The sequence below is a fragment of the Leptinotarsa decemlineata genome, unplaced genomic scaffold, assembly GCF_025532065.1.
Source record: "Leptinotarsa decemlineata unplaced genomic scaffold, Ldec_3_MD MMD2_P_RNA_scaffold_5, whole genome shotgun sequence".
Classification (NCBI taxonomy): Eukaryota; Metazoa; Arthropoda; class Insecta; order Coleoptera; family Chrysomelidae; genus Leptinotarsa; species Leptinotarsa decemlineata.
In genome coordinates this window covers 1,731,353-1,743,297 of record NW_027412532.1, presented here as the reverse complement: position 1 = coordinate 1,743,297, position 11,945 = coordinate 1,731,353, and the positions used below count along the sequence as shown (strand labels likewise).

Genomic DNA, 11,945 nt, shown 5'->3' with positions numbered 1-11,945 from the left:
TTTCCTTGAATTTTCTCCTAAACCAATGTTCCTCTCTGTGCAAGATCTCAGCTTGGGACCACTCGATGTTGTGTTGATGGGTCCAAACATGGTCTGCTATTCCTGATTTGCTGGTTTACCCTCGCTGTGTGTGTTTCTTGTGCTCGGCAATGCGAACATTCAATGGCCTCTTAGTTTCACCAATATAGGATTTTCCGCACTCACAGGGTATCCGGTGAATGCAATTCTTGGAATCGCAGTCCGCGTTTGGTGGCTTGGTTTTCATGAGGCTGCTACAGATAGTGTTACCGGATCTGAAGCAGGTTCTGATGTTGTACTTGGAACCAATTCTTCTTATCCTCTCCGATAATCCTCTGATGTAGGGAAGTGCAAGCACTGGTTGTGACGGCTTCTCTTCCTTGCGAGGCTCCTGCTGTCTTTCAGCCAAGGTCTTTTCTAACATCGCTTTGGAGTAGCCATTCCGTCGAAGATCATTTTTGATGATGTCTAATTCCTTCTTGAGAGTCTTGATGATTCCTCTTTTAGTCGATTGATGGTGGTTGGATTCGTGGTTCGGTCCCGTGTGAGTGGGGTTTCGGTATACACATGTCTCCCACTTAGTGTCGGTCCTCTTCACCAAACTATTATTAGAATAAACCATATGCTATAGAAGTAGGTAGGTACCTACTCCTCCGGCATACCTTATAGAAGAATTAGCTTGTTATATTTCTTAGTCTATTCATTTCATTGTTGGTGTCATTATTACATGGCCGAATCCCAGTTAATTTCGAACAGTCTAATTCTTCTATCAGGAGGCCTTCAATTGATGTGAACTTACTCAAAGCCACGTACGCTTGGCCGGCAGCGAATACTTTCAGACCCAAGTATACAACAGCGTACTACCCTGCATTTTGTGAACTGTACAAGCCCAGCATGAAACAATTGGCAACATTCTACGTTGAGCCGTACCGTGGCTGAATTTAACTGGAAATTGCACAGATTTCGGTTGAATAACGTGGATTCCATCTTTGCCGAAGTCGATACGGACTGATGGAATGTCCGTGTCATACAGTTGTGCTCTCCGGAAACAGGGCCATAATTTTTCTATTATATGTCCGATGATGCCATTCACTAGACCCTTAGACACATCAACATTGTATCGCAACATCACCTTGGCCTCCACAAATATTTCCAACTCTTTAGACAACTCCCCAGTCTTGTTTATATCAGATGATATAATATTATTCAAATCTATATTATCATTTTTTCTAGTACAATCTATTAGACTATCTTGTGCAATTATTTTATCACAATGCAAATAAATATGGGTTCTCACAACCTACTACACCATCTAGTGTCTTATTTTTAATGTCGGGATGTAGGTATTCAAAGGTAAATACTTCATTTGATTTTTTTCTAGAAATATATTTTTTTTATTAAAGCCAACCCTGCATGTGGCATCTATTTCATGGTGGGCCTACCAACTGCCTATCATAAGCGAATGTGTATACAAAATTTGGTGTCCCTGCTATTTACCTCTGAGGTGATCTATCGTACGGAGCCGATCCTGGCAGCAGCATCAGGTCACGTTTATGATCAACATGCATTGTCATCGGTTCTGGACCAGCATGCAAAATTTTAGGTCAGTCGGATACCGGGAAGTGCGTCAAATTAGGTAAACTTGCAAGATTTGTTAACATATATACAAGTCAAGTTAAATAAAAGATTTTAATAACTTTCTTAATCATTAGTTCATATCAATCACAGTGCATATTTTTTTGAAACTTGTCTATTGCCATATTAAAAATTCGTTAGATATAATTTTAAATTTAACTTTATATTACATTCAACATAGTCTTCGTTATTGTTTTTTTTTTGCTGAAATGAGAAATATTTCATAATTCCCTGAATATAATATTTGGCATTATTTTGCAAATCACAATTACATATAACACAGTGCCGACTGGAACATATTCCTACTACTGTTTTTATACGTTGGTATTGCGGAGTCAAAGATCAAATTCTGCTTCGTCTCTTCCTCGTCTCTTCCTAAATACGTTACAAATTTTCCGTTGAACCGACCAAAACAGTATTCACCGTAGCAATTTCAAATTTCATCTGTGTCCTTGAAACCTAACTCCGAAATTTCGGGATCATGAGGTTGTCATTTGTGGTTCTTCGAACTGGATAGATCTAAACTCTCCAGTGAATGTAACGAAAAATATTATCACAAAGAAAGACATCAGATATTCACATGCTGCGCTGGCTACATGGAAATCGTAACCGCCGTCTTGTCTTTTCCATTTCGTTATATCATCACCTAAAAAACAAAAAAAAAAGAAGATATTGCATTCTCCCACAGTAGGTTCTGATAAACGCTTGCCAAAAAACAACTACTTTCCCGGCTAATACCACGATGAACATAATATACCCGACAGATATTTATGAATAAATGGTATGAATGGTATGAATGATCAGTTATCTGCGCATAAAAGAACCCTTTCATTTGAAGAACTCCGTTTATGTGGAAAACTTCCTGAGAAAAGCAAGCTCACTGATGAAACCAGTGCATCATAGAAGAATCTTGTCATGATATCTAGCATGATAATTTCAAATGTTCTGACATTTTTGATGAGTTTATTTTGTGGAAGTTTGGAGAGTTGTCTCCAATATTGAATCAGTATATTCAAAGAATGAGGATTCTGTCCTTCATCCATTCCGAGGCATGCTTTTCCTGGAAGGTTGGTCCAACTTAGACTTTCGCTACCTCCTGTATCATTGAGCTTGCTAATGTTAACGAATTTTGAGAATTTGACAGATAGCAATGAATATGATTGTGAAAAGTATGATGCCATGTGCGACTATGTATTTTCAGATATTGAAAAATTATCTTTTTTGTCGAGATTCAGTAGAGTAGGTGTATATCATCTGCACGGTGAATTTTTGCTCGCAAGATTGACATGACAACAAATGGAGAAATACTCAGGTATTCATACAGGTTTTTACTTTTATCATCTAAATCCTGCCTGCATAGCAATCTCGTCAATCTCCTTGGAATGGATTAGAATGATTAGATGGATAGATGATTTATTGACTACGTTACACAGATGTGGAAAAGAAATATCGGAACATACGAATCCTATATTCGTTTTCCACGTCTAATTATACAGGTCATATAGTATAATTATTGTATGTACACCCACATTTGTTCATATAAATATACGTGAGATATAATATATGAAATTAAGTATTATATGTAGCACATTACCTGAAACAAATCATTTTGATAATTCAACAGTTGGTATCCTTATGTATTCGTCAACCGATTCAGGGAATGTTCTGCATTTCTGATTAATTAACTTATATCTATGAACAATGGGCTCGATTTGATATTAATGTAAATTGACAGATAAAATAACGTACCTGAAAAATATGAAAGAGAAATGAGGCCAGTGACGCTACATACACTGAAAGATACTGCACACAAACTAACACAAACGGCTCGAAAAATGTTGACTTTTCTACTCCCCAACTTCGGGTATAACTTGAAAGAAAATATAACCTGAAAATTCAAAAAACTCACTCAGTAATTTTCAATATTCGAATTGGTATAGTCTTAGTAAACGATAATGTGCACATTTAAGGTTGGCGGCACTTTCAAAGGCCAAAAAAACAATACATAGAAATGAACCGGCTGCGAAATAGTCCACGTGGTCTGCAGAATTGGCGATTCGTATTGGATAACTGTTACTGAGTTTTATGATTGGCTGAAGAGTTTTGAGATTAAATTAGAACTCACGTTACGGTGACGAATAGAAATCGGGGAATGCGGAGAAGATTATCGCCGTCGTGTTCAGTTCCGGAACTGATCGCAATTAGAGTGTTGAAATTCGATATTGGTGCAGTTATAATCACTTAAAATTTGTTTGTTAGCTGTTTGTAATGTGGCTTCCTTGGACAATTATACTAATAGTAATAACGAGTGTGATAACAACGCAGAATTTTTCCAGTATAATAATGATTCCAATAGCGGCGATGGTGAATAATGCGAAAATAGATATCTGTGAATAAGATTCGGATGTGTTTCAATGTATATAAAAATCTACATCTCAAATTTGGTTTCGAGGGAAAAAAACTATTACAAGCAACATCAGATTTGACAAAAATCCTTTTCTCATCTGTACATAAAATAGTCAAAAACAAACCTTATGAACGCAACATGCGATGAGATACAGGATTACCAAAACCTTTAGATGTTCATCTAATAAAATCATTGAAAAACAATATACGACTGTTACAAAAGCAATGAGGTTCCTACAACTGAAATCATAAGGAAGAAATTGAATACTCTCGGCCATAACAAAACTCTTCAGAATTGGATAAAGAAACTAGGATTTCGATTTGAAATAATAAACAAACGTCAAGCAGTTATGGAAAGCAGAAAAATAGTGGAATTGCGTAACAAATACTTAGAACAAATTACTAAATATAGAACAACGGCAAATTTTCTATTTAGACTTGGTATGACACTCACGACACAGTTACGAAAGGGTGGGCTGATGGTTCGAGAATGTGTACGCCTAACAAGCCTGCAAACAAAGGATCGTGACTAATTATTGTGCATTGCAGAATAAGTAAAGGATAGGTTCCACTATATGGGTTGCACTATATCGTTTACTTCAACTATACCAGATTTTATAGAAGCACTCATAAAATTTTGAATTTTTTGTTTAGCAACATAGTTTGACATTTCTTTTTTTGACTCAATATCATGATTCTCCCTGAACAACAAAAATATTGAAAACTATGAATGTATTATTCCAGAATGGATATTTCTTCGGAATTATGTATTCAAATCAATATAGATAATATAGTCTACCTGAATGATCTGATAGACATTTGCTAATCCAAAGCATAAAAACGCTCCTATCAAGTGGACGGAGAAAACATTGGTTACTTGAAAATCTGCCACTATTATACAACCAAATGCGGCGATACATCCCAAGTATGCTGTCCATTCATTCACCTTTTGTGTGCGGGGAGTGAAATCAAATTTTTCAAGGATATCTCTAACTTGTCTGTACCTGACATAAACTATGATTGTTGCTGAAAAACAAAGTTAACGTCAGTCGATTATCGAATATGCTGGTGTTAATTGGACTTGAGAATGATTTTATCTGATGAACAAGCTTTACATTCTGGTTCATTCATGGTATCACGAATATTGTGCAGTTTGATACTGTCAATGAACACATTCTAGGGCTGTACCTGTAATCTTGATTAATTTCGGGTATCCTGAAACATACAGGGTCTTTCAACAAGGACTTCAGATAACAGCCGTCTTGTTGAAGCTATATCTGTCAAATTAGTTGTCGCGTATTCTGATCGGACAACGTACCGCGCGCTCAACCCATTTTACGGTCGCCATAATCGTTCTACCGAAAGGACTATTCCTAATGTGGTGGATATGTCGCAGTTAACTGGTTAACATAGCCGTTCAATCAAACGATTGAACAACCCCATTCAAATGTAAATGAAAAATTCAGATGATATCTCAAGCACACTTTGTTTTATTTAAATTTGATGATAGGAAGCCCTCAATGAAAGACCCTTTATATGAATTTCATTATTTTTCATTTATTTTAGCGTTTATCATCAGCCAAATTGAATTTTCTTCAATGTAAATTGGAAAATACGTCAGAACATTTCCAAATCTATTCAGTCTATTACAAAATTTATGACACCGTAAGCATTGGTATTCATATTATTTTTTAAAGTTATTGCCAGATACTTAATTTCGAACTCAAACTTAGTCTGTTTGAAGGTGATTGAAAATGTTTCATGATGAATTTCACTAGTTCGGACTTCCATTGTCTACTATATAAAATGATTTGAAATCCCTGAAACAACTAAAAAAGAAGAATTAAAAATGAATAGCTGAAAATAACAATTATATTAAGTAAAATGAACCTGACATGAGATAATAGTAAAATACAAGTGAAAATAGAGCAATTGAATAAATAAAAACAAAATAAAAATAAAGGAATGAAAAAGAAAATAAAAATAAAAAGTGTAGAGATTCCAAATCAAGTTAGTTAACGACGTTTCGATTGTTAGTATCTACAATCGTCTTCGGGTGATGACTGGACTGATTCCTCCGAGAGATGACTATTTATAGGTCGTTCGAGTACTTTCACTTATCCCCGCTTTCCATTTTCCACTTCACTGGTTCCGTGGGAGATGACTGTTTGGCGGGAGTTGACCATTTATCGCTTGATGATGGGTTTCCATATGTTGCCTATTTCTACGCTGGCCTGGCTGAATACGTTGTTGGACAACATGTATGCGGCTTCCTTGAATTTTCTCCTAAACCAATGTACGTCTCTGTGCAAGATCTCAGCTTGGGACCACTCGATGTTGTGTTGATGGGTCCAAACATGGTCTGCTATTCCTGATTTGCTGGTTTCCCCACGCTGTGTGTGTTTCTTGTGCTCGGCAATGCGAACATTCAATGGCCTCTTAGTTTCACCAATATAGGATTTTCCGCACTCACAGGGTACCCGGTAAGTGCAATTCTTGGAATCGCAGTCCGCGTTTGGTGGCCTGGTTTTCGTGAGGCTGCTACGGAAAAACACCAAGTCTATTTTTCGGACAAAGAAAGATCATGGCTAACACCGCACCCCAATAAGCCCCCTCACTTGTATGGACTAACCAAAATCCACAAGAAGGACGTTCCGCTTAGACAGATCATCAGCTCCAGAGATTCGGCTACTCAAAACTTGTCTAGATTTTTACTTCCCTTAATACAACCATTACAAGGAAAAACATCGTCTTTTGTGAAGAATTCAAGGCATTTTGTCGAACTACTAGGGTCAATTGAGGTCACACAGGAAGATCAACTAATTAGTTTCGACGTGGAAAGCCTTTACACCAACGTTCCGGTCGATGAAGCACTCCAAATCATACAGAGAAAGCTATCCGAAGACGGGAACCTGAAAGAGAGAACGAATCTACTTATAGAATTACTGGGATGCTGTGTACGAAACTGTTATTTCCAATTGAAGGACGAATTCTTTACACAAGATGAGGGACTGCCAATGGGATCGCCACTTTCACCAGTCATAGCCAACATATATATGGAGTGGTTTGAAACTCTGACCATTGAAGAAACCCACAAGAAACCCCGAGTCTGGTTGAGATATGTTGACGACACCTTCATAATATGGAGAAGGAAATCCACAATGAATTGCCATTCTTAGACGTTTTGGTGAAGAGGACCGACACTAAGTGGGAAACATCTGTATACCGAAAACCCACTAATACGGGACAGTATCTGAACCACGAATCCAACCACCATCAATCGACTAAAAGAGGAATCATCAAGACTCTATTAGACCGTGCTTTTGGGATCTGTAATACAAAGGAAGGTCTCGAAAAGGAACTAGACATCATCAAAAATGATCTTCAGCGGAATGGATACTCCAAAGCGATGGTAGAAAATACTTTGGCTATAAGACAGCAGGAGCCTCGCAAGGAAGAGAAGCCGTCACAACCAGTGCTTGCACTTCCCCAAATTAGAGGATTATCGGAGAGGATAAAAGGGATTGGTTCCAAATACAACATCAGAACCTGTTTCAGATCCGGTAACACTATCCGTAGCAGCCCCACGAAAACTAGGCCACCAAACACGGACTGCGATTCCAAGGATTGCATTTACCGGATACCCTGTGAGTGCGGAAAATCCTATATTGGTGAAACTAAGAGGCCATCGAATGTTCGCATTGCCGAGCACAAGAAACACACACAGCGAGGGGAAACCAGCAAATCAGGAATAGCAGACCATGTTTGGACCCATCAACACAACATCGAGTAGTCCCAAGCTGAGATCTTGCACAGAGAGGAACATTGGTTTAGGAGAAAATTCAAGGAAGCCGCATACATGTTGTCCAACAACGTATTCAGCCAGGCCAGCGTAGAACTACGCAACATATGGAAACCCATCATCAAGCGAAAAATGGGCAACTCCCGCCAAAACGGTCAACTCCCACTGAACCAGTGAAGCGGAAAATGGAAAGCAGTGATAGAAAAAAGTATTTGAACGACCTATAAATAGTCATCTCTCGGAGGAATCAGTCCAGTCATCACCCGAAGACGATTGTAGATACGTATCGAAACGTCGTAAACTAACGTGACTTGGAACCTCTACACTTTTCATTTTTATTTTCTTCTTTCATTCCTTTATTTTTATTTTGTTTTTATTTCTTCAATTTTTATATTTTCACTTGTAGTTCATTTCACTATTATTTCATTTCAGGTTCATTTTGCATAATATAATTGTTATTTTCAGCTATTCATTTTTAATTATTCTTTTTAGTTGTTTCAGGGATTTCAAATCATTTTATATAGTAGACAATGGAAGTCCGAACTAGTGAAATTCAAACGTAGTCCTTGGGAGCCTGTGTAAAAGCGGTTGGTTCAGTTTGTATATTAATTTTTCTACTTCAAATTTTGATCCTCCATGTACTTTTTCTTACTCAAAAATCCTCCAAAAGTGAGCATGATTCCGAAAATACAACTTTCCGGAGCCCAAGTTCCTGTGTCGCTAATATAAGGGAGAATAGGCCTGACATGGTGTGTACAAACGGCAACAATGTACCTGTCAAATAAAAAAAACGTGATATCAACATTGTGAAGATATTAAACTCACAGAAAAGTAATACGACAATTATATGTTTTGTCCCATCGTTCAAATTCTCAAAAAGTTCTACTGTTTTGAAATATTTTCGCGTCTATGAATACAAAACGTTAGTCCTAACCTTCTCAGTCAAAAAGATCTATCGTATGTGGTTCACTAGTTGTTTTGTCACATCAACCATTAACCTCAGGTTTCCAACTTCAAAACTGACGAAATTCAATCTTTGAACCACAGTTTTTCCCCCTTGTGAGTTGGAAATTGCTAATTTCATTTTTTGATGCCTATTTACACTATACAAAGAAACTACCTGCATATTTCAAGAATCTAGGTTCAGTAGCTTCGGATATACGTTAATATAAGAGCGGAAAACGGCTAGTTATTTATATTTTCACTTTAGAAATACACTAACTGAAAAAATATGCCAGCTTTATTGAGTAATGAGTAGCTTCGACAATCTAATTATGTTACCTATAAAGAAATTCGCGAAACTAACACAACCGTCAACGACGTCTGCCCTCACGCGTCACGCGTCGCTTCATTGTTTAGACCGCCTCTCTACCCCGCGCATCGTCCGTCGTCTTACGGTAGACGCGGCGCGTAATGGCTTACTGATTTGCGTCAAGTTATTCTTATCGTGTTAGCCGGTCTTGGATATACCTACACGGTAGGTTGAATGGACCGACGCCTATCAGAAAACAACTGCTCCACTGGCTAATACCACGAACGGCGTTCATTTCTTCAGATTCCACATTCATATTAGTATAGATAGATTCAGAGACCTGTGAAGCACTAGAAATGATTGTTTTGAAAAAATACTAACTTTTTGAGTTATTTCCGAAAACCTGTCTGAAAATATGGATTTATTGGATGAACAATTGACTAAATTAATCGAAAAGTATCGATTTTCATTATTCGTAATATAGTATGCCTGTGCTACCCTATATTTTTCTTTACAAGGCTCAGTTTTCAATAATCTAAGTGGAGGTTCTTTCCTCTGATGATTCAAGATCGAATAGAAGTTGAATATTTCAGCAAAATCATCTCTTTAGTTTTTTTTGAGGACATTCAGAAATTCAGAAACCTCTTTTATTTCATCCCTGTTTTTCTTTGTATGTAAACTGGTCCTGCTTATAGGCTTGCCGTGCTTCAATATTCTGTTTTCTGTTAACAGAAGTCACAAATGGAATTGTATCGTTTCATATCTCGGACGCATTACCAAACTGGTAGTTTCCAAAATTTCGACCTCTAGAAACGCTGTGCCTGCTAAAGTATTTTTTTGCAAGCACTACGAAGGGAATCCTCAATATAAAAAACGAACAATAACTGAAATCTTCAAAATAGTGGACGAAAAAACATATATATTCCACATTCGCTGCTCTACAACGAAACAGAAAGCAGAGTATTGATTTTAACTACAGACTACTTACGTTGTGGTAAACGTCAAAGGAAACCAAATCCCTAATATTACGGGAGCGACATAAATTTTGGTGAACACCATAATGTTTCTGTCACAACCTTCAGAAGGTACTGTCAGATTAGATTGAAATAGGCTATCCAGTGCACATGTAAATACCTACTATCTTTCATTTCATCTGAGCATCCACGTAATTGTTTATGTTAATCGGAAATCTATATTGATAATTCATTTCTGATAGCTACCGCGATCGGAGCAATTTTTCAGGCTTATCTCGATTGCTTCGAATGGAAACCTCGTAAATTCGTTATTAAATTGTGGGAGGCAAATACGGTTTGTTGACATTATACGTTGGAATTTGTATCGACGGTTTCCGTCAATGTGGTGACTGAAATCGCTGCGCAGCTGGAGGTTTGAAACAGTAAGCATGCAAGATCGAAAACTTTTATGAAATTAGGAAAATGCAAAGGAAGATGCATTATGATCAAAGGGTGATATTTTTGGTCGTAAACCAACTACTTTTTCATTCCTTCGTGAAAGTTACATTTTCATCGCTGTTTTTCCAAACCGCTATATTTTCTGGTGCTGAAATTTTGTATGTAGATTCATTTTATGTTGTAGATGTGCAATAAAGCAGGATTTTTCAATATTCCAACTGGGAAATATTCCTTGGGAAAGAAAGGGCGCGTGTACGTATGAAAATTACCTTTTAATCACTGTTTATTCGTACCGCTATATTGTCGGAGGCTGAAACTTTGTATGTAGGTATATTTTATGTTGAAGATATGTAATAAAGCAGGATTTTTGAATATTCCAACTGGGGCGACACCACTGGGGATAAAAGAGGAGCGTTCACATATGAAAATTACCTTTTAATTACTGTTTCTCCGTACCATTATAACTTCTGAGGCTGAAATTTTGTATGTAGGTTCGTTTTATGTTGCAGATGTGCAATAAAGCAGGATTTTTGAATATTTCTGTTTCTCCGTACCGTTATGATTCCTGAGGCTGAAATTTTGTATGTAAGGCAGGATTTTTGAATATTTCAACTGGGGAGCCCTCCCAGGAAATGAAAATTACCTTTTAATCAGTGTTTCTTCGTACCGCTATATTGTCGGAGGCTTAAATTTTGTATGTAGGTTCGTTTTATGTTGTTGATGTGCAATAAGGAAGGATTTTTAAATATCGTAACTGGGGAGCCCTCCCTGGGGATGAAAGGGCGCGTGTACATATGAAAATTACCTTTTATCAGTGTTTCTCCGTACTGCTATATTGTTGGAGGCTAAAATTTTGTATGTAGCTTCGTTTTATGTTGTAGATGTGCAGTAAGAAGGGATTTTTAAATATTTCAACTGGGGAGCCCTCCCCGGGGATGAAAGGGCGCGTGTACATATGAAAATTACTTCTTATCAGTGTTTCTCCGTACCGTTATGTTGTCGAAGGCTGAAATTTTGTATGTAGGTTCGTTTTATATTGCTGATGTGCAATAAGGAAGGATTTTTAAATATAGCAACTGGGGAGCCCTCCCTGGGGATGAAAGGGCGCGTGTACATATGAAAATTACCTTTTATCAGTGTTTCACCGTACTGCTATATTGTTGGAGGCTAAAATTTTGTATGTAGGTTCGTTTTATGTTGCAGATGTGCAGTAAGAAGGGATTTTTAAATATTTCAACTGGGGAGCCCTCCCTGGGGATGAAAGGGCGCGTGTACATATGAAAATTACCTTTTATCAGTGTTTCACCGTACTGCTATATTGTTGGAGGCTAAAATTTTGTATGTAGGTTCGTTTTATGTTCTAGATGTGCAGTAAGAAGGGATTTTCGAATATTTCAACTGGGGAGCCCTCCCCGGGGAT

General features: G+C 37.4%; 1 protein-coding gene and 1 long non-coding RNA gene across 2 annotated transcripts in view; one reads left to right on the top strand and one right to left on the bottom strand.

The window, feature by feature from the left end:
* The window catches only part of LOC141479916 (uncharacterized), a 46,571-nt gene that overhangs the window by 3,879 nt on the left and 30,747 nt on the right, over positions 1-11,945 (top strand). The gene's annotated exons all lie outside the window — the stretch shown is intronic.
* On the bottom strand, positions 1,694-10,468 carry LOC111512221 (DNA damage-regulated autophagy modulator protein 2). Its single transcript, XM_074169205.1, has 5 exons — positions 10,102-10,468; positions 8,514-8,635; positions 4,859-5,085; positions 3,403-3,541; positions 1,694-2,299 (listed from the first exon to the last, which is right to left on the bottom strand). The coding sequence occupies exons 1-5, from the start codon at positions 10,170-10,172 to the stop codon at positions 2,133-2,135; spliced, it is 726 nt and encodes a 241-aa protein (XP_074025306.1). The 5' UTR covers positions 10,173-10,468; the 3' UTR covers positions 1,694-2,132.